This window comes from Lagopus muta, chromosome 14, assembly GCF_023343835.1.
Source record: "Lagopus muta isolate bLagMut1 chromosome 14, bLagMut1 primary, whole genome shotgun sequence".
Lineage (NCBI taxonomy): Eukaryota > Metazoa > Chordata > Aves > Galliformes > Phasianidae > Lagopus > Lagopus muta.
The window spans coordinates 10,022,746-10,050,204 of NC_064446.1; the positions used below are offsets into that span (position 1 = coordinate 10,022,746).

At 62.5% G+C, this 27,459-nt stretch overlaps 3 protein-coding genes across 3 annotated transcripts; 1 reads left to right on the forward strand and 2 right to left on the reverse strand.

Moving 5' to 3' along the window:
* Positions 1 to 13: 13 nt before the first annotated feature.
* Positions 14 to 10,485, reverse strand: UNC5A (unc-5 netrin receptor A). Its single transcript, XM_048960414.1, has 16 exons — positions 10,383 to 10,485; positions 4,316 to 4,537; positions 4,051 to 4,194; positions 3,858 to 3,961; positions 3,605 to 3,785; positions 3,355 to 3,522; positions 3,092 to 3,256; positions 2,830 to 3,018; positions 2,132 to 2,425; positions 1,982 to 2,069; positions 1,655 to 1,823; positions 1,338 to 1,571; positions 1,119 to 1,268; positions 883 to 1,047; positions 634 to 812; positions 14 to 501 (listed from the first exon to the last, which is right to left on the reverse strand). The coding sequence occupies exons 1-16, from the start codon at positions 10,483 to 10,485 to the stop codon at positions 336 to 338; spliced, it is 2,721 nt and encodes a 906-aa protein (XP_048816371.1). The 3' UTR covers positions 14 to 335.
* Positions 10,486 to 15,950: 5,465 nt separating this feature from the next.
* Positions 15,951 to 17,530, reverse strand: EIF4E1B (eukaryotic translation initiation factor 4E family member 1B). The gene is made up of 7 exons (XM_048960554.1): positions 17,456 to 17,530; positions 17,253 to 17,341; positions 17,067 to 17,162; positions 16,907 to 16,970; positions 16,684 to 16,797; positions 16,467 to 16,606; positions 15,951 to 16,293 (listed from the first exon to the last, which is right to left on the reverse strand). Exons 1-7 carry the CDS (start codon positions 17,471 to 17,473, stop codon positions 16,179 to 16,181), a joined length of 636 nt encoding a protein of 211 aa, XP_048816511.1. The 5' UTR covers positions 17,474 to 17,530; the 3' UTR covers positions 15,951 to 16,178.
* A 2,170-nt stretch (positions 17,531 to 19,700) lies between these two features.
* On the forward strand, positions 19,701 to 22,991 carry SNCB (synuclein beta). The gene is made up of 6 exons (XM_048960536.1): positions 19,701 to 19,798; positions 19,936 to 20,063; positions 20,766 to 20,804; positions 21,084 to 21,202; positions 21,943 to 22,032; positions 22,225 to 22,991. Exons 2-6 carry the CDS (start codon positions 19,943 to 19,945, stop codon positions 22,255 to 22,257), a joined length of 402 nt encoding a protein of 133 aa, XP_048816493.1. The 5' UTR covers positions 19,701 to 19,798; positions 19,936 to 19,942; the 3' UTR covers positions 22,258 to 22,991.
* Positions 22,992 to 27,459: the final 4,468 nt, after the last annotated feature.

Below are 27,459 nucleotides of genomic sequence, written 5' to 3' on the forward strand. Positions count from 1 at the left end.
ACGGAGCCCCGCGTAGCAATATATATCGAATTTATTTACATTCACGTCCGCCAGACCCCCCCGCCCTGCGGCACCGCTATGTACATAAGGCCAAGTGTAAATACTTGAATGCACTTGATACAGAATTAAAAAAACGGTCTTTACACAACACGGCACGGGGCCCGGGGCCGCCCAGCCCCAAGCGCAGACAGCACGACGGCACCGCACGCACCACGCACACACGGCACCCCGCCCGGCCACCCAGCGCCATGGGGGCACAGGCCAGGGGCTGTGGGGCAGCAGTGGGGCCCAGGGGCCGGCCAGGGCCCCCACCCTGCCCCACAGAGCCCAGGAACTCAGCACTCGGCTTCAGAAACGGCGAAGAGGGCACTGTCCTGCTTGCCCACCTCGGCCACAGCGGCAGCCAGCTGTGAGAGGTTGCCGTTGGGGAAGTGTCGGGCCTCCCACAGGTTGAGGATCATGGCCGTGGGGCTGGGCTTGGAGGCGTAGAAGCTGACATGGCTGTGGGGAAGAGGGATGGCATTGGGGTGCGGGGATGGGGATGGCCCCGCCGTCAGCTCCACCCCGTTCTCATGGCTATCAGAGTGCAGGATGAGGGCAGATGTCCCTTCCCCATCTCTGAACCCATCCCACCTGTCAAGGTTGAGTTTCTGGGCCAGCGTCCTCCAGTCGGCCCCACGGGCACACGGCGTGTCCAGGCTGCTGATGATCTTCTGGCGGATGAGGAAGGGGATCTTGAAGGCACTGGGACCCACCAGGGCCGGGGAGCCCACCTCACTGTCAGGGACCAGCCAGTCCGAAAACCTCGTGTCCTGTAAGGGAAGTGCCATAGAATGAGTGCAGCCCAGGGGGTGCTGGGGGTTCCCCTTGCCACGCACTCACCTTGGCGATGTTGCAGTTGATGGTGAAGCTCTGCCCATCACCCTCCACCTGCCAGATCCAGATCTTGCAGGCCAGCTCGCAGGTGCTGGGGCTGAGGCGCTCCAGGGTGAAGGTGCAGTGCAGGTAGGGCTGCAGCCCGCTCCAGATGTGGTAGAAAGGGATTTCCTGCAGCAAGACACGGCCGGCGGTCACAGCTCTGGGTGCTGCAGCAAGCCCCCTCGTTGCGTTCTCCTTACCTGGTAACTGGCAAGCAGCTTGCTCTTCCAGAGGGAGCTGGGCATGTCGTGGATGGAGAGCCGCAGGTTGTGGTAGCTGTCCTTGAAATGCAGTACACGGGGGGTCCCGATCAGCTGCCCTCCCATCTGCTTCTCCAGCTGCATCACCTCCTGCATGCACAGACAGTGTGGGGCAGGGCCCGGGGGGGGAGGCAGACACCCCCCATCACACCCCAATACCTTCAGCGCGTCCTGCGTGTCGCTGAGGCAGTAGACACGGATGTTGTACTCAAGCGAGGGGCAGGCGGTGGGCGCGAAGAGGACCAGCTTGAGGCGCTTGGAGGCCGCCATGCTGAGCGACTCGCCCACCAGCGCGAAGCGGCCCAGCTGCTCGGTGAAGATGTAGCACGCCTGTGCCTCCAGCTGGCAGTAGTACAGCTCGGTGCGTGGCTCGGCGCCCAGCTGCAGCACGTCCTGCGGCACCGAGACGCGCGATGAGAGCACGGAGACCCCCTCGATCCCCCCTGGCAGGGACCCCCGCCCTGGTGGCTGCTCACCTCCCACGTCCCCTCGCACGACTGCTTCTTCAGCCGCAGGCTCCAGTGCTCAGCGCCCGCCTCCACGCAGTGCCCCATGGCCAGGATGGCGGGACGGGTGAGCAGCACGCCGGGGGGGCCGCAGCTGACAATAGGGCTCAGCAGCGTCTGGCAGCCAGCAAGGGGCAGCCTGGCGGAGGGACGTAGGGTTGGGATGGGTTTGGTGTGGTGCACAGCCCTGCAGTCTCACCAGCTCCCCGGAAGCCCAGGGAAGGGCACAGGGCTGGTTTGGGCTCAGCGCAGCGGGCAGCCCCGTAACCCCAATCGCTTGGCAGACCCAGCACCTACCTCACCTCCTCGTGCTTGTGCAGCGTGAGGTACACCTCGTAGATCTTCCCTCGGGGGATGGCGTCGGGAGGGATCAGCAAGCTGACACCTGTGGGATGGGGATGCTGAGCCCATTCCTGGAGCCCAGCGGCCCCCCAGTGCCTTCCGTACCTGTGTTGGGGATCATGAGCCGCCCCCCCAGGAAGTTGAAGGTGCCATAGGCCATGTTGGTGGTGCCGCGGGGCAGCGAGCGGAAATAGCTCTGGGTGGAGAGCCGGGCCATGAAGTCAGCTCCCTCGGCAGCAGGTGAGCTGTGGTGCAGCGTGTGCCGCCCGGCGCCCAGCGGGCTCAGCAGGTGTCCATTGGGGAGCTGGAGCTTGGCAGGGCCATCCTGGCGTGGGCACAGTGAGCCCTGGTAGGTCATGGTGGTAGTGCTGAGGTCGGGCTGGATGGTGAGCAGGTTGTCTGCGGCACAGAGCAGGGCTGTGGGGCTGGGTGCCATTGTGTGGGACATGGGCGCCTCTGAGGGTCCACCTGGGTGGGACCCTATAGGGCACAGAGCCCTGCATCCAGGGTCCCTTGGGATGCAAAGCACTGACTCTATAACACAGCGCCCAGAGGGCACTCGGTCACTTCCCAGAGACTCTATAAGGTACAAAGTGCATTCCCACAGTTCTGGGGACACAAAGCACTGACCCTTTAATTACAGTTCCCATGGGGGACTCCCAGGGGCTAGATGGAGAGCACAGCTCCTACCCAGGGTCTAGAGGTCTGTGACACACTGAAACCCCATCCAGGGCCCAGAGAACCCCCGGGGACTGGAGGACACAGTGTCCCAACAGCAGCTTGAGCACATAGCCCTCACTCACCAGCCTTGCTGGGCTTGATGCTGACGGGCTGGAAGCCAGTGGTGAGGATGGAGGAGTCCGCCACGTCAGCATCCAGGCCGCCCTTCTTGCGGCAGTACACAAGCACACCCACCAGCAGCAGCAGCACCAGGCACACGGCCACGGCAATCAGCCCCACGTACAGCGCCAGGTCCTCGGCACCCGGGGCGGCTGTGTGAAGCAGAGCATCAGCACTCCACGAGCACATTGAGGGCCCCCCTTATGCCCTTCCCATGGCACTCACTGGGGCTGCACAGCTCGGAGGTGCAGTTGTGGGTCTCCAGCTCCGGGCCGTGGCACTCCTGACCTCCATTGCGGGGTGCAGGCTCAGAGCACTCGCGGCTCCGCCAGTGTGTGCACTCGGCCCCACACACCGACCACTTGCTCCACTCCGACCAGTCTCCATCCACTGCGGGCACAACGGGCATCAGCCCCTGCCACCATCCCCTGTGCCCCTTCCCTGCGCCAGGGCTGAGATGGATGCGCCCATGGCGGGCACAGCGGTACCTGGGCAGAGGGTGGTGCAGGCGCTTTTCTGCACATTTTGCCCCTCGCAGAAAGCTCCCCCATTGAGGGGCGTGGGGTTGGTGCAAGTCCGGCTGCGCTTCTGCCAGCCCCTTCCGCAGCTGGTGCTGCAGCCCGACCACTGCGTCCACGTCGACCAGCCACCATTCACTGCGGGAAGAGGAACCCGTTGGCTGGGGGACACCGGGAGACGCCGTGGGAGCATGGTGAGGAGGGAGCAGCGGGGCCGTACCATAGACGGTGATGGCGGCGGAGGCGCTGCGTCGGCGTGCCACGATATTTTTGGCCACGCAGGTGTAGTTGGCAGTGTCGGCCAGGCGGGCTTGGCGCAGCACCAGGCTGTGCTCCGGCGTCACCAAGACGTTGGCGTCCAGCGCCGGGTCCACCAGCTCCTCATTGCGCAGCCACTCCACCTGTGGGGCACAGGGATGTCACCGGGCACAAAGGGGCAGGCAGAGACCCCTGGCGCATCACCGTTGGCTCACCTCAGCAGGAGGGATGCCCTCAGGAGGGCGGCACGGCAGCACAACGCCCTGCTCGATGGACACCTCCCTGGCTGTCGGCTCCTGTTCAAAGTTCTTGCGCAGATCTGGGGAGGTCAGAGGTGAGCAGGGAGGGGTTCCAGCACCCTGTGCCCTGTCTTCCATGAGGACCCACTGGGGCTGCCCCTGCACTTACAGGCGATGCGCACAAAGGCCTTCTGGCTCTTGGTGGTGCCGGAGGAGCTCCAAGCCACGCACTGGCACCAGTACTCCTCCAGACCAAAGAGCTTCTCCACTTGCTGGCGGGTGATCTCAATGCGCACCTCCATCACGGGCAGCCCTAGGATGGGATGGGGCACATCACCTGGGTCCCCACCCATCTGCAACCCCAGAGCGATGCCGGACGCTCCCCACACCCACAAGTGCTGCTGCTCCGGGGAAGCGGTGCCACCAGCACTCACCAGTGCTGCGGTCAGTGCTGCGCTGCGTGATGTGGTCACCTTGGTGCACCCACTCCCCATTGCACTTGAAGTAGATCTGTGTGGCGGGGGTGGCGCGGCAGGCCAGGCTCACTGCCTTGTTCTTCACGATGTAGACATCGTCAGGCTCCAGCAGGAAGTGGGGCAGCAAATCGGGGGACGCACCCGACGCAGGGCTGGCCACCGTCACACTCTGCTGGGCGCCTATGGGGACACGGGGGATCAGCCACCTCCAGGGACACCAACGGCCCCATGTCCTGCAGCTGTCCCCCCCCCCGCCATGCCATCAGTCCCCCCCCTCCACATCTGTCGGCGAAAGGAGCAGCACGGTGGCTGTGCCCACTGAACCCACACCGATCCCTCATGTCTGCACTTAGCGCTAATGAAAAGCAAATGGAGTGTGACCAATAAGGGACATCGCTCACTCCCCCAGGGCACAGCACAGTGCCCGCTGCTCCCATCCCCCTGAACATCACCAGGGACACATCCTGCCCGCTGCATCCTACCCAGTGGGAGCCATGGGGTGCACACCCCACTCCCGTGCCACGAGGTATGGTGGCTTCCAGGAGCGGGCACATACATGGTACATGGGGACTGGTGGTGTCCCCAATGTCCCAAGGGGGGGAGATGGCATCTCTGGTGGTGTCAGGCATCCCCTCAGCTGTGGGAGCCACACACGAGGACACCACAGGGATGGTGACACTGGGGACAGGGCACGTGGCACGGCCTGGAGGTGCCCGTGTCCCCAGCCCCACTCAGGCACCCGCTGCAGAGAGAGTTAATAAAACAGGGCCCTAAATAAGCATTTGATTAACAAACGATAAAATAGCGATTGTGTCACCGAATGAAGCTGTAATTGCTGCTGCTAATTGGCTGGTTAGGATTTAATAAGCAATTAAATGGGATGGAATGCGCAGTAATTAAGTGCTTTCGTTTGGCACCCGCCCGCTGCCCCCCATGCACCCACTGTGCCCCCACTCATCACATAGGGCACAGGGGCACCTGCCCACTCACACAGCGGGGACATGGGGGGCGCTGGGGACACAGGCATCCCTCGGGTCCTGGCTGAGCCGTCAGGGGGCGGTCAGCACACACTGCTCCCCCCGGACAGACAGGGTCTCTCCACGGCAGGGAGCCATGCTGAGCACTCCCAGCTGCCATGCCCACCGGGACGGGCAAGGTGCGGCAGCTCATTTACACAGGGAAGATGAACGGCCACCATAACGCGCCGGTTATTACCCCATCAGCACTTTTACAATGTCACTAGCAATTAATTTAATTAAAACCCCTGTCCGGGATAGACAGGCATTTCATATTTCACTGCTTTAATGACCCCCCCAGCCGCAGCCTGGGGTTGGCCTGGGGGTCATGGTGCGGACGTGGGCTGCAGTCCCCCCCCGGCAGTGTGGCCACGTGTGCCAGCAGTGGCACAGGGCCCTGCGGTCCCCACATCTTTATCCCATGGGCACCCCTTACACTTCCCACCAATGCACCCCGGGGCTGTGCTGGGCAGAAGGGCTATCCAGTGCCAAATATGGATGAAATCACTGCTTTGCCTCCGCACAGCAATCAAGCTGCCGGGCTGCGGCTGGCATGACGGCGAATGGGTGAGCAGAGCTCTGGAGAGCTGCCTTTCATCACCCGCAGAATGGGGCCACAGAGCTCTGAGGTGGGTGTTTGTCCATCTCAGCTGCGTGGAGGGACGTGGGAGGCAGCATCCCAGGAGCCGCCCCAGCCACCCCCACAACAGGGCACCTGGTGGGCAGGGTGAGAGCAGGGGCAGCAAACTGCGGGGATGGGCACTGAGTGCAATGCAGCACATGGAGCTCCTGGGGGGGAATGCCATCCTGTCACCAGCAGGGCAGTGCCACAGCACAGTGATGGCACCGAGGGGCTTCAGTGGGGCTGCAGCCATGAGGCAGGGCAGCCATGGTGTGGGTGCTGCATGCAGCACATGCAGCCCAAGTTTCACAGGCACCCCAAGAAGCCCTGGCTCTTCCTGCACCTCGGGCACCTTGAGAACAGCCATCCCAAATACCTTCAGGGCACCCCATGCACCAGTGATGTCCCACACACTGTGAGCACCCCCAGGTGCCACGAGCACCCTGAGCACCACACATGTCTCACAGACCGTGGGCAGCCCCCACTGCAGACACACCAAGCACCACAGACACCCCACGTGTGTGCAGGGCTCCCACACTGCGCGCTCGGCCTCGCGCTCACCTGCTGCTGCGTCACCATGGAAACAGGAGAGATGCTCATGTCACCTTGGCAAGCGGAGCCACCTAACTTCGGGGAGGATGGGGGACGGGGATGGGGGGCTCTGGGTCCCGCTCCCCTCCAGCACCCCCCCCTGCAGTGCAGGGAGCACGGCCCCGAACAGCCGCTGTCTCAGCAGCAGAGCGGGTAATTGGGACGGCAGCTTGATAAATCATCGCCAGTAAACCTAGTGCATTAGGCAGGGCTTTATTATCAATTATCCCCCACCCACGTGGGCTAACGAGCACATGGGCAGCCTAATGAAGGGGTGGCATGCCTGGGCCTGGACACGGGACCTCGGGATTCTGCAGGGCCGGGTGCTCCCTGTGCCAACAGGGGGGATGTGAGCACCCCTTCACCCAGCACCCTGGCTGCCACCCTGCAAACACAGCTGTTGTGTGGGGACGCGGGAAGGTCAGCGTGCTCTTGGCAAGGACGGGCTGCCCATGGGTGACTGCAGCAGTGCCACCAGCCCCATGACAGCCCTGTCCCCAGCACAAAGCTTCGTGCCATCCCCATACCCAACGCACACTTCCCCCCGTACCCACAGTGGGGTGGGGACCCGGCTGCCAGCCTTTGCCCCCTCCAGCTGTGCCCCCCCGGGGATCTCTCCACATCACTGTAGGCTCTGCAGCCGGCAAATTAAATCCCCAGCTGGAGCCCCATAAATCGCGCCCCGCGCCAGGCCTGGCACTCCATTAAAATGAAAGATATCCTCACACTTTGCAGGCGCCCAGCCTGCACCCCGGCAGCAGGTAATTAAAGCGATAATTGCCGCTGATTGCACCCGCCTAAACGAGGGGAAGGAGGGTGGCCGGGGGGCAGAGGACGCTGTGCTAAAGGGTGCCAGCATGGCTTGGTGATGGGGTCCCCTTGGGCAGGGGCTGAAGTGGCAGCGCCAATCCTGACCGGGAACAAAGCCAGTGGGGTCGGACGCCAACGCCGGGCAGGACTGTGCCCTACAGGTGCCAGCCAGCCCTGCAGCCACGTCCTGCAGCGCTGCGGGAGGGGATCACAGTGTGCCCAGCTCCTGGCAAGCGTGTGGCAGCGTCTGGGAGCTGATTAAGCGTGTGGTTGTTATGAATGAATTAGTCAGGCGGGTTTGCATGACAATGGAACTGCCTAATTACGGATTTTAGCTGATAACGCTCTCCCCATTACATGCAATTAGCATGTGCCAGTGTGGGCACAGCTCTGCAGGCTGCACCCTCGCACCGCCAACGCCGCCCAAAGTGTGCCCACGCCACAGGCACACTACAGCATCTCAACCACTGCACTATGGCACCCACTGAGCTCTGCTCCTGGGTGCCTCCCTGGCCCCAATCCCCCTGCAGGCTGTGTGCCATGCCGCGCCAGCCCCACAAGCAGCAATGGGAGCACTGTGTGAGGAGAGGGTGCCAGCTTGATGTGGTGCCTGGGGACTGCCCTAGCCCCATGCTGGCACCAGGCTGTGCTGGGGATGGAACTCGACCTGGGTGAGCTGAGCGGCTTTTCTGGCTCTCCTTTAACTGACAGTAAAGAGCAAAGCACGCTCTGTCCCCGCTGGGAGGAGCGTCAAGGTCACCCTCAGCCCTGGGTCCCTGGTTGCAGCGGGAGGGGAACTGGGTGGTTGGACACACATGGCCCTGGTGCCAGGTCTGGCTTCATCCCACCCACAGATTCTTGCCCACAAAGCAGTGACCTGCAGCCCCAGCATGCCACAGCCCTGGGGCTAGGAGGGAAGGGGCTGGGACCTGAGAACACCCCTAGGATGCGGAAGGGATCTCCATGTGCCCTATCTGCAGGGCAGCACACAGCCTGCGGGAGCAGCCACGTTGCCAACAGCCAGGGCAGGGCAAGCACTGAGGGTGGGATGTGCGGTATGCGGTCCCCATGCTGACACCCCCCAGGCTGACACCTGAGTGGCCCCAGGTGGAACAGCAGCCATGGCCCAGCCCCAAGCATCACCGCCAGCACCCCGTCCCCTCCCACCAGCACCTGCCAGGCTCCTCCAGGTTTGATGTAGTGCCAGCCCCGCGTGGCACCCAGCCAGAACAAACAGCCCTGGGCAGGTTGCGTCTGCCACGCTCGTGCTGACAGCTGGCATGGCAGCTTCTCAGCTGCCCCACGAGCACCAGCACTGCCCTGCTGCCTGCCCTGCTGCTGGGCCCTTTGTGGGATGCAGTGAGCTGGGGGGGGTCAGGCTGTGTTCCGGAGGTCCCTGGAAGAGGTCCTGGGCCGAGAAGAAAGGAAAGGATTCTCAGGCATTGATGGGAAGGATTCTGTCTCTGTCCATGCCCACCCATCGGAGCAGCGGCTGGGCAGTGCAGCCCCGGCACCTCAGTGCTGGCTCTGCCCTGCTGCCCATGGATGAGCCCCAGCCCATGCAGCTGCTCATGCCCTTCCCTGTGGGCACCGGGAGCAGAGCGAGGTTTGAGAACGGTTCTCCGTGGCTGCAGGCAGGGCCCCGGCGCAGGCACCTGGGTACCCAAATCCCCCAGCATCTCTGGGAACGGGAAGGGTTGTCACGCCTTGCCGGACTAGAGGGGTGCCCAAAGCGCCGAGGCCCAGCCCACCGTGCAGAGCACCGGACACGCAGGTGGCTGGGCTCCGTCGCGCCGCGGCCGGCTGTGAGCTGCCTGCCAAGCGAACGATGCTGACGGGTGAGCTCCCGCAACGCGCTACCCGGCACCGCTGCTGTCACCGCCACCCCCCGGCTGCCCGAGTCTGCCACTGCACACCCAGCACGAGACGCAGCCACCGTCCCAGCACCTCCTCTGTCCTCCATGTGGGTCACTGCGGCCCCGCAGTGCCATGTGGACGGCCGTGCTCCATGCCCAGCTGGGTGCTGGTGCCGCGGCACCCTGCGTATGCGGTGCTCTGCACCCAAAGTGGCTGCAGCCGGGGGGCAGCGTGCCACCCGCTGTGCCAGCTCTGCAGCATCCCTTTGAGGATGGGGCCATGCGGGGAGCCCTGGGTGCGGGGTGCCCGCCTAGGAAGGACGTTTGCGGGGAGCAGGGGGCTGTAGCCCCCCCCCCCCATAGTGCGGGGTGCGTACCCAACTCATCCCAACCGAGTGCCACCGCGCCTGCTCTGCGCGTCGATTCCAGGCGAGGAGACGTCTGTGGTGGTGGCAGCGGGGGGTGATGGCAGAGACCCCAGGCTTCAGAGGGACCCCCTACCCCGTGCACCCCCCCCCCCCCGCAGAGCTCACGTCCAGCTCGGGCGCAGCTCCCCTCCCCCCAGCTCGGTCCTTTGTCTGCAGCCGCCACTTTCAGGCTAACGTGACACCTGCCAGGAGCCGCCACCACCGGCACCTCCCTCCCGCCCCGCAGCCCCCGGCCCGCCGTCGCTGGGGGGGTAGAGGAGGGTGAGCCGGCACAGCATCTCCCGTCCGTGCGTGCGGCACACAGGGGACAGCCGGGCTGCAGCGACAGCCATACAGCTCCACGGACCCCACGCCGCGGCCACCCAGACTCAGTCCCCATGGTGAGGATAACCCCGTCCCCCGCGTCAAGCCCGCTGCTCGGACGGCGACGGGGACCGCACGCACTGGGTGAGGACCGGCGCACGTAGCAGCGCCGTTTGGGACACTCAACGACCCACGGAAGAGAGAGGCCGTGGGGCAAGGGGACACGCGTGTACGCGTGGCGGCAGCGCCCGGCTCGGGGCACCGCGCGGCGGAAGATGCCCCGTTACTCCGCACCGGGGGCACCGGGCAGAGCGTACCGAGAGCAGCCCCCCGCCGGGCCCCCACCCGCCGCCCTCCCGGTGCCGCTCTCCCGGGTGACCTTGCCGAGCAGGGACTCACCGGCGGCGGCCAGCAGGGCAGCGGCGAGCAGGGAAACGAGCGCTCCCGGTGCTGCAGCGGCGGCGGCGGAGGGGGCCCGGCGGCGGCGCGGTCGCGCACCCATGGCGCGCCCCGCGGAGCGCTGCGCGGGGCGGCGCGGGGCGAGCGAGCAGGCGGCCCTCAGCGGGCCATGGTGCCTCCGGCCCCGGCCCCGGCCCCGCCGCTGCTGCCGCCCGCGCCGCGCCGCCCCGCGCCGCTCCGCCCGACGCCGCCAATGCGGGGCGGCCGAGCGCGGACCCGCCCGCGGGAGGGACGGCGCAACAGCTGGGCGCGCCCCCCGCCGCCGAGCGGGCACGGCCGCCCCCGCCCCGGCACGGCACGGCACGGCACGGCACGGCACCCCGCTCCCGCCCCGCGCGCCGCCCTCCGGCACCGCACTGCCTACCCCGCGCACGCACCGGCGGGCCGCTCCCCTCCCCGAGCAGCCCCACGCGTGGCACAGCTCTGCACGCCCCCCTCCGGCGCGGTACCCAGACCCGGTGTGCCTCCCGCGGTGCCCACAGCAGTGGGGCTACTGGTGACCTGTGCCACCCGCTGGCAGCCACACACTGCCGTGGGTACCATTCAGCACCCCGCTGCGGGGGGCTGCCCTTCCTGCCCCTCTTCGTGGGCCTCATCCAGGGGAGAGGATTTATTGGGGTGCTCAAGCTGACATCCACCCCCATGGGAATCAGAGCCCACAGCTGCTAAGCTGCTTCTGTCCCCACTGCGGCCCCTAATCCCAGGGCCAGGACCAGGGCAAGGGGCAGCGAGGCAGCAGCTCCGAGTACGGTGTGGAGGTAATTTCATTAGCAGCTTCAGGAGCAATTAACAACTGTTCTGACGCCTTCGAGAGCTGCAGTAGCTACTAAGGCAGCGCACGTCTCCATTTGTCCTGCACAACACTGGCCGTGTGGGGCAGAGCCGCACAGCCCCGGCTGGGTCAGAGAGGGAAGACCCACTCAAACCTCCCACAGTTAAACCCCCCATCTTTGAGGTCCCCCTTGCTGATGGAGTCATGTGCATGGGCAGGGATGGGGCACGTGGGGCAGCACCCCGGGATGCTCCCAGTCCTCCATCCTACACTTCAGACCGCAGCACATCCCACACACGATGGGTTTGGTGGAGAGGACCTTCAGCCCCATCTCCATGCCTGGCAGGAGCCTGGCACAGCAGTAAGCCTACTTCTTTGGGCTGGCTCATTATCACTAATGGCATTCGCATGGAAACAGGATGTTTTCGCTCCTTGAGGCTCCATCTGCTCCTGCTGCAGTCACCACACACACGTGAGCTCCAGGGGGCTGCCATGGGAACTGGGATCCCACCGCATCCCCAATGGGGTGAGATCCCATTGCAGCGTGGGGATCCTGGCCCAGATCCTGGACCCATCGGTGTGGTGTGGGGCAGGGAAGCAGGGCTGGCTCTGCCCCATTGGCATGGTGACGGTGCTGCATGTGTGCCATGCTGGCGCTGGGCTCTGCCACACGTGTCCTTGTCACTCTCAATGTCCCTCCTGTGCCGTGGCCCAGTGTGGCAGAGCTGTCACTGGGGAAGCGGCTGGGCGCGCTGATGAGTTAATAGACACTAATTAATACAGATTGGGGAGATCACTTTCAATTCTGATCGCTCTCCCTCTTGCTGTGGGGAAGCCAAGGAGGTGGACAGGCTGAATCCAGCCCCGCTGCCCTGCCACACCTCTGGGGCAGCACCGTGTCCCCTTGGCTGTCCCCATAGCAGCCCATGCAGTGAGCTCAGTGCCCGGCGCCTGGACAGCAGGACGGGTGTCCCACAGCCACTGCACCCTGGGGAAATGCTGGAAGTACTGGCCCTCCTGGGTACTGTAAATGGATTATTACTCGGAGTAATTAAGACGGAATTAAAAATTAATTCTTTTCTCCAGCGTGCCACGGTGGTGGCTGAGCTGTGTGCTGCAGCCTAAGTGCCAGGGCTGGTGCCCAGGAGCAGCTGCGTTGGGGCAAAGTGCCACCCGGGTGCTGATGGCATCGCACTGGGTGTCTCCAAGGGACACGGCTGCATCCCTGGGGACATCACCAGCCATCACCACGTGCCGTGTGGCCGAGGGGCAGCCCTGCCCATGACCTGGGCGAGGCCAACACCGAGGCACCCCACACTCTCTTGAAATGCTGAAATATATCTATGCCTGAGCTCATGTATAATGGATCGCCCTCGCGCTTCCTCCCCATCCATTCGTGGTATTTAAGGAACTGGAATATTAAACACCATTGTATTAACGAAACTGCCGCCTGCCTCTAATTGAGTTACAGAGAGAGAGGAGTGCTGACAAACAAACAGCTCGCAGTGCGTGGCTCTGGTGAGCAGGACGTGGCTGTGGTGCTGCGTGGCACGGGGTGCAGAGCACAGAGCACAGCACGGCACAGTGTGGCACGGCATGGGATGTCCCGGCCCCGTCCCATGTGATGAGGATGCTGGAATGCAGAGCCGGGAGTCTGAGCTCATCCCATCCACACGAGGAACGGGAAGATTATGAAAATGAAAAGTAAATAAATATGGATGTTGAGGACCTAATTCTGGTAAGAGGATTTTCAAAATTAGCCATTTGCAGGAGCAGATTAACTGCGTCCAATGCTGGGTGCAGGGAGGGCCCTATGAAGGCATGGCACACCCGACCCACCCACCCCACACAGCCCACGGAAGCGCTCGCTGCTTTTGCAGGAGATGGATTTGTTGTGCTGGAAAACAGCCGGCTGTGACACCAGCCCAGGCACGGCGCCGGTGCCACCATTCCCAGCCGCTACAGGTCCTGGGGACACGGTGACACAGCGCCAGGAACCACCTGGGCTGGGATGGAAGGGATGGGGCAGAGGGGAGAGGGGCAGCGGGCAGCAAAACCTCTGGGTTGTGCACAACCCCACACCCCACAACCAGTGGGTGCTCTGCCCAGAGCCGTGCTGTGCGTGGGGCTGGGGCACGTCCCTCACAGCCAGCGGCACCAGGAGGCTGCCAGGGCTGGGGGAGGTTCTCTGCATCCGCCGTCTCGGATTTTCTATCCAGGCAGCCAAGCAGAAATCTCATTACAGCCCAGCACAAAGGCAGCGTCCCCGAGCGTGGCTAGGAGCTGGCGTGGGCACGGCCATGAGCGTGTGACGGAGCGCAGCATGGGGTTTTAGTCTTCCCCCCCCAACACCCTGCAGTGCCCCCACAGCCCTGCAGGGCTCCGCACCCAGCTGCCCCAGGACCCCAGAGCCCCCACCCCAACCCACCCGCGCTATGGGGTCGGGAGCACGCCTGATGGGTGCTGATCCCAAGGCTGGGTGCAGCCACCCTTCTGTCCACAGCTCCCGCAGCAGCAACAAAGGCAATTAATTAGTGGGGCGGTCAGAGAGCTGCCGGCAGAGCGCTCGGAAATCGATGGGTCCATTGACTTCTTGGGAAATCCCAGCTCTCCCAGTGGGTGCAGCGCTGGGCTGGGTGAGGGGGGGGCACAGGCTGCAGCAACAGCAGCCCCATACTGAGGGACAGCAGGGGGCACACAGGACAGACACACGTGGCACTGCCAGCAGCCCTGTTCCCTGTGCCATGCGGTGAGGACACGGCTGTGCTAATGGAGGCCCCCCCCTTCCCAAGCTGTTCAGTTGCATCTGTGTCACAGGGAGATGCGAGCTGCAACCTTCGAGGGGGTGGCACTAGTGGAGGGGATGAGGCTGTGCCACGGGTAGTGTCCCATTGTGCCCCAAGGCATGGGCTGCACGCGTGCCATGCTGTAGGCACAGCACCTGGTGGGGATGGGGTACACAGAGGTCATCACATGGGGACAGCAGAGCAAACCCCAAAGGCCCCATGGCAATAAGGACACCAGTCTGAGCGGAAGGACATCTTCTGCAGCCCTGTGAAGTACCACAGCAATGCCTGCAGGCCCCCCGGCCACGTGGCTGCTGTCCCTGTCCCCACACAACCCACCCTCTCCCCCCACCCACCTCTGCCAAGTGGGGAAGTGCCAGCCTGTCCCTGCGGGGAAGGAGAGTGCTCAGCCGTGTTGCAGGAGCGAGGCTGCCATCGTCATGCAGATGAGAAGTGACAGTGAGGGACCCTGCTCAGGTACAGGTTCCCTGCAGCACAGGGCACTAGACGCTGTCCCCCTCTGCCCCTCCTCTGCCTCTGGCACTGGGGATAGTCCTGCAAACACTTAACTCTCTCCCTGCCATGCAGGCCCCTCAGTGCCCACCCCTCCATGCAAACTACCCTACGCAAACACCACCGGTCATGCCCTGATGTGCAAACTCTGCCTTGAAACCCCGGGATGGGGTGTGGGGGTGCAGTCCCTCCCCCCTGCTGCGTGTGGGAGCATTAACAGGGAGGGTCCATAGGCCCCTCTCTTCCTCCTCCCACACTACCTTCCGTCTCTGGGGAGGTTGTCATGGGAACAGTGTATTGTTGGTACCCCTCACCATGGGTACCCCTTGCCACGTGCCTTGCTGCTCAGCCTGCACCCACACCAGGATGGGGTGGGCAATAGGGGTGAAGGTCCCCCACAGGGACTCCAGAGATAACGTGGAGCTACTGGCCATGCCCACAGTTCAAACCCTCCAGAAGCACAGAGCAGCCCTGCAGTCCCTGGAGCAAGGAGATGGGTGCTGGCTGCATCCTGACCCTCATCCTCAACCCCAGCCCCGCAGCTCGCCTTGTCCTCTCTGCATCTCCAGCTCCACTACACCCTCCCCCCATCATCCTCAGCCCTGCTACCATCTGCCTCTCCATTTTGATCAGTATTAATTTTTAATTATGATTATTGACAGGGCATCCAGTGCAGCTGGCTCAAGGGACAGCTGCTTGGTGTGACACTGCCTGGAGGGGCAGCCTCAGCACTGCTGCTCTCTCCAGGTGGCCCTTGGCCAGCCCTGTATCCATGTGGTGAGTCCCCAAGTGCCTCCTCACCTTGCTGTGCTCCCCCCCCCCCCAGTGATTTGGGGTGCAGGAGCTAAGGATGGGGCCCATTACACCCCCAAAGGGTGGGCACCAGATGTGGACCTCAAAGGCAGAGCTGGTAGCAGCCCATGAAGCCGGGGAGAGTGATGGCTCCTATAACTTTCCCAGTCAAATGGAGCCCTGCTTCAGCTGCACGCAAATGGTAATAAACCACAGCAGCTTGCAGCAGCCTACTGCCCACCTGGGTACCCTCAGCCTCCCTCCTGCTGAGATGCAATAGGAGCACCCCAAGGGCACAGCTCCCACTCACCCATGGTCCCCATGCGGACGGTCCCCTCGCTGCCCCCAGCACAGGGGCGAAGGAACGGCGGCGTGGCCTGCAGGACAAGGGGGAGGGAGGTCTGGCAGAATGGGCAGCAGGCGCTGGGGCTCAGCCCCATAGCAAGGGGAGTTGTAGGGCGGCCGCGCTGCGTAGAGTGGCGGCAGCCCCCATCCCGCACTCCTTCACGCTGCCCTTGCTGGGGCCACAAAGGGCCATTAACGCCGCGTGAGATGGAGCTCAGCACCCGCAGACCCCCCCCCGTTCCATCTTCCCCCCCCCCCCCCTTCCCACTGCCAGCCATGGGCAGGCGGCACCACCGCGTGGTTCGGAGCTGGCACTGCAGCCCCTGAAACCGGCCCCGGCTTCGCGGTCTACAAGCCCACGGCCGCCTTCCCCCTGCTAGGAAACAACCCGAGAGCGGGTGGTGACACGGGGACAGCCCCCAACAGCAGCCCGCCCCGCACCCCCGCACAACGCCAGCACACACGGAGCCCGCTGAGCTGCAGCCATTCATTGCGGGGTCGGGCAGCGGGGTCCCGCTCCCCCCGTGCTCACACAATAAATTTGTTCTTGGTGAGGGAGCCGCTCTTGGTGGCCGTGTCCGCGTGCGCCTGGTACCCTATGGCCACCTTCTGCGACAGCCCCAGGTGCTCCTTATAGACGCGCCTGTGGGAAGAAGGGGGGGCTGCAGAACGGGGAGCATCGCCCACCCAGTCCAACGCCCACCTCCCCACCACCAGCCCCTGCTCCGTAGAGGAGAATGAGCTCAGGGCAAAGCCCCGGGAACAGCCCCACCGCCATGGGTCGGCCCCACCAGGAACCGCCCCGCCCCGCATTACCCGATGTGGGTGACCCCCTCCCGGTTCTCCGCCTCCCGGGTCCAGATGGCGATCTTGTCCCCCTTGGCACGGATGTTGATGACGGCCCCGCACACCTCATCGCTGTACTCATCGAACATCTCCCCGATGAGGCACAGGAGCTGCAGGGAGGAGAAGGATCCCAGGCTGGGCTCAGGACAGCAGCAGGGGGATGGCGCTGCCCCAGCCCGGTACGCACCGTCTCCAGCCAGAAGCGGTCCAACTCTGTATGCCTCTGCTGCTTGGCGAGGGTGATGAGCCAGCGCCCACCGCGCTTGTTCTGGCTGTCCTCCCACATGGGCTCGATGCCGTCCTGGGACAGAGAGGGAATGCTCACAACGGCCAGAGCCAGCTTGGGGCACAGGGATGGGGTCCAAGCAGCACCCTGTGCCTCATGGTACTGGGGTGCAGGGCTGTCACACCTTGAAGAGGGAATAGTCACAGCCCGATGTCAGCTTGCTGGCCAGCTGGATGTGGGTGTACAGCCTGCAGCAGAGACATACAGAGAACAATGAGAGGAGGTGCCCCACAGACACCCAAATCCCCAGACCCCAAACCTCCTAGAGTGGGGATGGCACTCACGCCCAGAAGTCCTCCACCGTGCTGAACTTGGTGACCAGGCGTAGGTTGGCCTGCCACATCTTGCTCTTGTCATTCTTGAAGAACCACAGGGCCCACCTGAAGGACAACAGGGCTGTCAGCTAGGCTGGACCCCACTCCAGACACCCATCTGGTGCTGGGATGCTTCCCACAGCCAGGACCACGTACCTGTTGTGCAGTGGGTGCTTGCCCAGGCTCTCTGCCACCTGCAGCTCCTGCTGCTGAGCCCTGCGCCTGCGCCGCTCCTCCTGTCTCCTCTGGGGAAACAGCACAGCCACCCCCATAGGGGCGCAGCCCCACAAGTCAAAGCTGCCAAGTACCCACTGCCCACCCCAGTCCCATAGAAACTATGGGATCAAGGAAACACCCACCTGCTCCCCAGAAGCCATCCCAACCAACACAGCCCTCTTCTCACCCTGTGCTTTTAAGGGCTCTCAGCTGGGTGGGATAAGTGCCCTGCTGCAGCTGGGGAGAGGGTGTGGAGGCTGTAGGGAGGGGGCAGGGCAGGGTCAGGAAGTAGGGATGTAATGGGACAGGATGGGACCAGAATTTGTTGATGGGGTTGGGGGAGTGGGATGGCAGAGGGATAGGCTGGAATGTGGGACAGGGATGGCATGGAGTGGGAACAGGGTGCGGTGGGGCAAGGGATGGGATCAGGAGTAAGGAAACAGGAGGGAGAGGCTGGGTCTGTGCTGAACTGTGCTAAAAGCTGCTGTGTCAAACTGCACCATGCCATGAGGAGGTGAGCTGTGCTGAGCTGTATCATACCAAGCCATGACACACAATGCCAAATCTTGCTAAGCTGTGCCAAACCTTGACAAAATGTGCCAAGCCAGACTGTGCCAAGTTGTGCTGAGCCATGCCAAGCCATGCCAAGCTGTGCCAAGCCAAACCATGCCTAATGGTGCCATGCAGTACTGAGCTGTGTTGAGCCATGCCAAACTGTGCTGAACTGTGCCAAACCATGCCAAAATGTGCAGAACTGAGATGTGCTGAACTGTGTCAAGCCAACCCGTGCCAAAGCATGCTGAGCATGAGGAGCTGTGCTGAAATCTGCCAAGCTGTGCCAGACCATGCCAAGACATGCTGAAATGTGCAGAACTGTGCCATGCCAAACCATGCTGAGCTAAGCCATGCTGAACCAAGCCAAGTGGGCCAAGGCAAACCATGCCAGCTCATGCCGAGCCATGCCAAAATGTGCAGAACTATAAAGTGCCATACTGTACCAAGCTGTGCTGTGCCGTGCTAAGGTGCACCAAGGTATGACAAACTGCTCTGAGACTTGCCAAGCCCAGTCTAGCCATGCCAAAGCATGCCAGATTGTCCTAAACTGTGCGGAGCTATGCCAAAATGTGCAGAGCTGAGCCATGCAGAACCAATCTGTGGTTCTGCACAATCTGTGCCTAACTGTGCTGAGTCATACTGAGCCGAGCTCTATTTAAATGTACAGTTCCAAGCTGTGCTGAGCAGCATCAAGCTTAGCCATGCCAAACCACCCCAAGCTGAGCAGTGCTAAACCACACCAAGCCATGTCATACTGTGTGGAGCCATATCCAACAGTGCTGAGCCGTGCTGCAGCATGCCAGGCTGAGCTGAGCCATGTTGATCCAAATCGTGCCCAGCTGTGTCAAGCTGTGCCAAACTGTGCCCACTTGTGCTGCGCCATGCTGAACCATGCTGAGCCAGACTGCACTGAGCCATGCAGTGCCAAGCTGTGCCAAGACATGCTGAAAGGTGCTGTGCCAAATCACGCCAAGCTGTACCATGACTTCACCTTAGCCACAGTCAGCCATAATGAGCTGTGCTGTGCTGAGCTGTGCCAAGCTGTGCTGTGCCATGCTGAGCCAGAATGTGCTGAGACATGCAGAAATGTGCCCAAATGTGTCAAACTGTGCCAAGCTGAGCCATGATGAACCGTGCCAAAACATGCCAAGCTGTGTCAAGCCAAGCCGTGCTGAAGCATGCTGAGCTTGAGGAGCTGTGCTGAAATCTGCAAAGTGTGCAGTGTGCTTTATGAGCTGTGCCAAAGCATTGCAAAGCAGGCTGAACTGTGCTGAGCCGAGCCGTGCCATGCCAAACGTTTTCAAATTGCACAGAGCCATGCTGTGCCAAACCATGCCAAACTAAGCTGAGCCAAACTGAGCCTTGTCAAGATGTGCCGAGCCAACACGAGCCATTCCATGCCATGCCGTACTGTGCTGGGCCGGGCTGAGTCATGCTGAGCCGTGTGGAGCTGAGCCAAGCCACCACTTGCCAAAACGTGTTGTTCTGAACTATTCCGAGCAAAGCCATGCCAAGATCGGGCAGAGCCGTGCTTGGCCACCCTTGTACCTCACCACACGGGGGCAGTACATCCCCGTGCACGGTCCGGTTCGGCCCGGTCCGACTCGGTTCGGCACGGCTCAGCACGGCACGGCACGACACGGTTCGGCTCGGTTCGGTTCGGCACTGCTCGGCTTGGCACGGTTCAGCACGGTTCGGCACGTCACGGTCCAGCCGTGCACGGTGCCCAGCACGGCTCAGCTCGCACGGCGCGGTCCCCCCCGCGCATCACGGCGCATCACGGCGCAGCGCAGCGCAGCACAGCGCAACGCGGCTCCGGCACAGCCGCACTGAGCCCGCCCCGCCGCAGCCCGGCCCGGCTCGGCCCGGCCCGCGCCGCGCCCCGCCCGTCCCCGTGTGCCCGCGTGCCCGTGTGCCCGCCACCGAGCCAGGTCGGGCAGCGCGGCGGGAGCGGGGCGGTGCGGGATCGGGGGCGGCGGTGCGGGGCGGGGCGGGTATCGAGGGCGCGGGGATGCGCGAGGCGGGCGGGCGCCGGGCCGGGGTGAAGCCGTGCGGCCTCTCCCCGCAGAGCCGCCATGGAGGTGTTCATGAAGGGCTTGTCCAAGGCCAAGGAGGGGGTGGTCGCCGCCGCCGAGAAGACCAAGCAGGGGGTGGCTGAGGCCGCCGAGAAGACCAAGGAAGGGGTCCTCTATGTCGGTAAGGGCCGACCCGGCCTGCGTGTCTCCCCCCTCCCGTCCTTGCAACCTCCCGCATTTGCCCTTGCATCCTCCCGCCCATCCCCCTGCTGTCCCCTTCAGTCCCCCTACCCCCGGCTCTCGCTCCCCGCCCCCGGCGGCACCGGCGAGCTCCGTCCGCAGCGCTCTGCCCGCGGGGATGGGGCGGAGGGGTTGCAGAGGAGTGGGACCCCGCGGCTGGGACCCCCCGCGGCTCTACGGCGAGGAGGCTCCGGGACTCAGAGCGGAGGCGCCGCGGGGCTGCGGCGATGCTCGGGCACCGCTTGCGGGGAGCTTCGGTGGGATGCGCTGAGATGTGCCCGGCTTGGAGTGGAAATGCCGGGGATACGTTTGTCCCTCCCGGGAGAATTCGTGCCCCGGAGTACACACGGGTGAATGGTGCAGCCGGGCTGCGGCTTCGGGCTGCTGGGAACTGGGTGCTGCTTCATCCCATGGGGCGAGGGGTGGAGCGGTGCCGAGCGGGGCTCGCCGTGCCCGGGGCGCTGCCCCAGGCGGGGGTCCCGCGGTGCCCGGGGGCCCCGTCCCGCAGAAGAGCTGTCCGCATCTCCGGGCCGCTCCGTGCAGTAGCGCGCCCCGTGCATCCGGCAGCCCTCCCGTGGGGGGAATCGGGGGCTGCTCAGCGCGGGGCGCACTGATCCACGTCTCTCTCTGTTTCTTCCCCCAGGGAGCAAAACCCAAGGCGTGGTGCAAGGCGTCACCTCAGGTACGGTCCTTCCTGCCCCCGCAAGCGCAGCCGTGCTAACCGGGTCGGGGCTAAGCGAGGGGCTGATGTCACCCGGCTAAAGCCACTTACATAACGGGGCCCGCAACACAGGATTTGCGGCGCCGCCCGCACTCCGTGCCCAGCTGCAGAGCCGCGGCCCCGGGCATGGAGGGGGGGCGGGGGGATGGGAGCCCGGTCCTGCGCCTGACTAGCCATCAGCCCCCCCCGGCCCCTCTCCCTGGCTCGGGGGACACTGACGCGCACCCCCGGCTCCCGCAGTGGCCGAGAAGGCGAAGGAACAGGCGTCCCAGCTGGGCGAAGCGGCGTTCTCGGGCGCCGGCAACATCGCGGCGGCCACGGGGCTGGTGAAGAAGGAGGAATTCCCCGCGGACCTGAAGGTGATTCCCCCCATCCCACTCACGCCGCTGCGCCGCCCTCCTCTCGGCAGGGACCCCCCGGTGGCACCAGGCGCGCTGCCGGAGGGTCCCCATCTGAGCGTCCCCGGGGCCGGGGGGACGGACGGAGGGTCCCCCGCGTGGCGGCTGCGTGCGCGGCTGCTGCGGACGTGTGCGTGCGTGGATCCCCGCATGGCGGCGCGGGGCCGGCGGGGCGGCATCGCCGCGTTGCGCCGCGAGGTGACCTGACAGCTGCGGGAGCGCTGGGGCGGGAGGGGCGGCGGGCTCCTCTCGCTTCCAGCTTAGCCCAAAATAGCAGCAGCTGAAGAAATGAGGCCACGGCACGCACCGCCGCCGCGCGGGGGGACCGGCCGTCCTCCTCCAGCCGCTCTGCCCGGCCCTGGGGAGGGGTTATCCGCCCCACCCCGCCCGGGATGCGGGATGCTCCGGCACCTCGAGGGGGGCTGAAGGCGCAAGCACGCGTCACCCGCCTGGGGATGAGCATTGCGGGGATGCGCACTTCCACAGTTGCTTTCCTGTCCCTTCCCAGCTTTGTGCGCTGCTGTGAGCACCGGGTGCCCTGCCAGCACCCTCGCTTCGCCCCGTATCGTTCTGTCCTGGCTCTATCCCACCCCGTGTGGGCGTGTGCCTGGTCCCTGCCAGGTCCCCTGGGTAACTCCCTTCCCGGAAGGGTGACGTTCGAGGGATGCATGCGTGGAACTGACCACCCGCTTCACCCCCAGGCCGAGGAGGTGGCCCAGGAGGCTGTGGAAGAGCCGCTGGTTGAGCCGCTGCTGGAGCCGGAGGGGGAGAGCTACGAGGAGTCCCCACAGGTGAGGGGAAAGGATGGCACTGCAGGGATGCGGGCTGTGCTCAGCGCCTGGTGGCATCGCTGTGGGGAGAGGAGCCAGGAGCCTACCAGCTCTCCAGCACCCAGAGCAGGGAGCCTGGAGGTCAGGCAGGTGTGGTTGGAGGAACTGTCCCAGCTGAGCCTTCTCACTGCTCTTTCTTTTCCCATCTCGCAGGAGGAATACCAGGAATACGAGCCAGAGGCATAATGGAACCCTGTCCTTGCCTCTTCCACCAGCAGCACAACGAACCGCCGGTAGCCCCCTGCTCCTCCCCTGCTGGCCCCGGCCAGCGCCCACGTGCCGGGGAGGAGCAGGGTTGCCCCTGCCCCGTTCGCTCACAAGTTCTTCCTCCAGTTCCGTTCCAAGGGACCATGTCCATGTCTCCGTACCGTGTCTAGCAGTGAGAACCCGCTGTGTCCGAGCCCTGCAGCCTCAGCGTGTGCCCAAGCCGTGGGCAATGCCCGCAGGGGCTGCTGTGTGTGCGTGTGTGCGTGTGTCCGTGGTGCCTGGGCTTACAGCTCTGCCTCCCTCCCAGCGCCGTAAGCCCCGGCTGCGTCCCGGTGCGTCTGTGTGTGTACAAAGCATGTTTACCTGCGCGCGGGCTGCTGTACATTTTGCTTGCATGCGTGTCCCTGAGGTTCTGCTCTGGTCATCGTGGAACTGTTTTTGGTTTTGTTTTCTTTTTCTTTTTTAATATATCTATCTCTATCTATGGGTGGACGGGTCTTTCGCCTTTGTGAGCCCTCGGTATCCGAGCCCGCTCCCCAGCCTGCTGGGTGGAGACGGTGCCTGCACCCTCCCCGAGGTCCTGTAGTGCTGACGCTGTGTTGTGACGTGGCATGGATATCCCCCCACCCTCGTTGCTGGATGTGCAATACGAGTGCAGCTGCCAGTGACACAGCTGCCACCGTGTCCATGAATAAAGCCAACTCTTGTCTGTAGCCCCCTGGTGCTGGTTGTGGGATCCCTTGGTCTGTTCCCCGCTTTAGTGGTTTGTGCAGGTTTGGGGGAGAAAGAGTGCGGGGCTGGGGCGGGCTGTGAGAGCAGGTCCTCGTGGAGACCAAACTCTCCTGCCTGCTTATTGCTGTTGGGGCAGCAGACAGCACACTCTGGCTGAGCTGGGGATGCAGGCAGTGTCCCTGTGCCACCTGTCTGCATGAGTCTGCAGTTCTGCGGGCAAAAGGAGGGGACCCTCTGGGACCAAGGACCCTGTGGCAGAAGGAGGATGGACACAGTCCTGGCCTCGAGCCCTGGTTCCCTACCAGCTCTGCCCCTGCTGCTGCCAGCTGACGCAGGCTGTGCTAGCAAAGGGGGCTCAGATGCTGGGCACAGTGTTCTTCCTGCAGGCTCACACCTGCCCAGAGCAGCAGGATGTGCTGCTGAATGTGAGGTGCCTCCTAAAGGTGATCTTTGTGCTAGAAACACAGAGCAAAGGGGAACCTTTCCTCTGCCATCTCTACCTTCCTATGCTGCCCCGTTCCCCTTGGAGCACGGAGGACATGGCAGTTACGTGTGTCTCCCAGCTGCAATGTGACCACTATGAGGACCCCAACCAGCCTGCAGCCCCTTGGTGGCAGCACAGAGTAGAGAGGTTGTGCAGAGCCTTCCCCCACTGTTCTCCCTTGCCAAATTTACTGGTGAACTGTAGCTTGCAGCAGTCAGCACGGACACACAACAGGTTTGCTGATGCTTGCAAATCCCTGGCTCTGCTTCCTGTGTCTGCACCAGCTGCAGCAGCACCTGCAGCACCCACTGGGCACAGCTGGACACATCATTAAATGGTGCGAGACGGGGCTCTCCCTAACACTTGCAGGGCTGGCTTCCTAAGCAGAGCTGAGAGTGCAGCTTTCAGAGTGGAAGTGGATGTGGGCAGTGGCTGAAAGCGTGACAGACTCTGCAGGTTGGTGTGGGAGGCTGGTGGCACCCCCTGAGCCAGCTGGGCTGCGTCCCCAGAGCCAGGCTGGGATTACTACAGGACCAGCCTCTGGCACACTCAACTGGCCTGGGAGCACTGCACTGAGTCTGCAAGAGAAACACAGCCCCACATGCCCTGTCCCAGCCGTGGCCCCACTCCAAGCTGACGCACGGCAGTGTGACACTGCAAACATCAGCTGTCCCACAGACTGCCCTTGCTGGATGAGCAGGGCCACTGTGCTAGGAGCACTTATAGCCACACGGGCCTACAACTCAGGCAATGGGACAGAAGGGGTTATACCACAGTAGGCTTTGTCAAAGCACTGCTCCAGGCCATGCTGCAATGACTGCAGGAGGCAGTAGCTGGACTCCTGCTCGAGGTGAGGCAGCTATAGCTAATGTGGTTCAGGTTCTTCAGCCACTGGAAGATGGATACAGTCACCCCACCTGCATTCACACAGATGTCCTGCCACGGGCAGTACACGCTCTAGATTTGCTGCTTAGAATAACCCTGAGACCCACGACAAATCTGGGGGTCTCCTCAACAGCCTTGGGCCATGCCTGCCCTCAGGGACAGTCCTGAGGTTGCTGGGAAAGCTAAATCCTAGAACTGCAGTGTCCCTGACAGAACACCAGCTGCTGTGGTGTTCCATGCAATGTGATGTGGTTTGCTGTGGCCTATAAGCAACTGCAGGACATACTGATGACGGCTGCAAGCCCTGTAGTCTGCCACTGCCTAAAACTGGGAGGGTACAGAAGGGAAAGTAGCAAGCTGAGCTCCTAGGATTCACTCAGGAGCTGGAGTAAGTTAGGAAACAACTGAGACAGCACCATAATGCTGCTTGCTGTCAGAGCCTGGCAGAGCCAGGCTGGATTCACATCAGCAGCTGACAACACCATGTGGCCTTAAGAGCCACGAGCCTGCCATCTCCCTGTGTGTTTGGGGATGGACATACTGGATGACAAGCATATCTCTTCACGAGAATATGTCATGTGCTTCTGGTGTAGTGGGGCTGTTGGTGGCTTCGACAATGATCAGAGAGCTCAAGCAGAGCAGACAGGAAAAGAAGAAATGAAAGAAGAAACCAGGCTCATTCCCTGCTGCCATTATCCTCCCATCAGGTCACTCCTAGGGGCAAGGGTCTGAGTGCTTGCCTCCTCACCAGAGCTGTTGGGGGCAGCAGATGCTCAGACCTCATATTTTGCACAGAATGATTAATGGCTCAGGCTGCAAAAGACCTTGGCTGTGTCAGAGTCCCAGGTTCCATCATGCCCTGTCCCTTAAGTTCCCTAGAGCTTTCAGCAAAGGGTAGAATCTTGTTTCTGTAGCAGTTCCCTGCTCTGTTCACTCTTATCTGCAGTCCCCAGTTTCCGGTGTCAGACAACACAGTGACTCCCAGTACATTCAAGGATGTCGTGCTCTCTTCCCTAAGGAGAGGATCTGGTAAAAGAAAGACTGAAGATGCCAGAAGAGCCAGCCAAGGTCAGTGGTCCTCGCTCCTGTCAGTAAAGGGAAAGGCTTGGGCTCTCCTCTTCCCCTCAGTTACGTGACCTGCCACCTCTTCCTCACTTTCTGTTCCTCCGGCACAGTGAGTGAGTTGTCAGTGAAGTGATGAGATGCCTCCTCGGGTTGTGGAGTGCCCAGAGTGAAGTTATAGCTGGGCTGCTCTCACTTGCACACAGTGGTGCAGGTCCCCAGATGGCACTGGGCCTGCTCTGAGCACCTGGTATGGTGCACAGCAGTCTGTGCCTTTGCTTGTACCAATCATCGCCCTGTGCTGAGAAAACAGGCTGGGCCCAACTCACCTTCTCATAGTCTTCTAGCTCCTTGGGGTTGATCCCACTGGGGTTGTAAATGGCTTAATCTATCTGTCTCCCCAGCACAGATACAGTAGACTCCAAAGTGGTGCAGGTACAATATGTGCACCCCCACATTGCCAAAGCCCTGCAGCAACAGGGAGCAGGCATGGCTCTGGGGAGAGGGAAGTCATGGGGACAAACTGAAAACTGAACCCTCTGGCGACAAACCGCTTCCTAAGAACTTAAACTGTGATATAGAAGTAGGAACTCTGATCCAGCAGCCCCCTGTGAATGTTTTGGCTCGGTGCAGGCTAGGAGCTGTCAGGACAGAGGCTGCCTTGGCGAGTTACAGGATCATGAAAAGCAGACCCTGTGGACAGGGGCTTCCAGCTCAGCCTGTTTTCATCACCTCCAGTGCTCCTGGATGTGATGTTCCAAGCATAGCACACTGTTCAGCTTCTGAGAGCTGATCTCAATAGGAAACAGATGCAGCGAAAAACAGCCCATTGTGCAGCACCTAGGCACAATCTGAGCAACCCTCCAGCATCTCACAATGATGGGTGCTGCGGCGCCAGCATGAACAAGGGCCATAGAGGTAGCATGGTTCTTGTTATGGGAACAGATGATTTTGTACTGTCTGCCCCAAAGTGCTCTCCAGCTTGCTGCAGCTTTAAAAGCAGTGCTGTTTCCTAAGACACAAAAACCTCCAAACAAGCAAAATGTTACACACAAGTAGCCAAGGACTCCATCTTTCTCATCCTCTGCCACATCAGCCATCAGGGGGATGCAGGGGAAGGGCAGAAATGACAAAGGCAAGATGGTGAGCAGCAGCCTCAGTCCAAAGCCTCCTTCTGCACAGCAGGGAGCTGTGATGAGGAGTGAGTGCTCTGAGGAAAGCACCCCCCGCCAGCTCCTGGTGCTGGACTCAGATGAGACTTTAGTTTCATGGCTTTCAGTTTTTTTCCACCTCCAAAGAGCAGTGAGCTCAGCAGGATATGCAGTTGGCTAAGCTGCAGGCATCACGGGTGGTGAACAGCAAGCGTTTGGGCAGCAGTGGCTGGCAGAGAGCAGCAGCTGCTAGAGTTGCAGCAGGGGGAAGCAATTCCCTGCAGCTGTCAGCAAGCCTTGGCTGCAGGGGAGGGAAGGGCCTGAAAGCAGAGGGGAAGCCCCTCTGAGCTCCCAGCCAGCTGCCTCCAGGTAGTGCTTGTCTGGGCACCCCAATAGAGGGGGGCTGCACCCACAGTCAGGATCTCTGCAGTGGGTGATGTGGTGTGGAGGTGCCAGCTCTCTCTGCCAGTCCAGCAGAGCTCAGCATCCTACCACTTGCTCTCTGCTAATGCACACACCAGTGTCAGTCACAGCTTCCATTTTATGTGTGTTTTACACCGGATAGCTGCAAAGAACATTGTAAATGTCTGCGCAGTGTGAACAGTGCTGCACCCCTGAACTTCTGTATGCACCATATCTGAAACATTGCTCACAGGAGTGCCAGCTGCTACCACAAGTTCCTCTGCTGAAAACCTTACAGAGGTTTTATTTGTAGGAACATCTGTTGTGCAAACAGGGGATGGGCCAGCGCTGGGGACGTGGTGCTGAGATCCCTGCGTGTGCACAGCAGGTATGGGACATCTCCTTGTGGGACACTAACAGCAGAGAGTGTGCTTCTGAAAGGAGAGAGGACAACTGCGAAGTGCC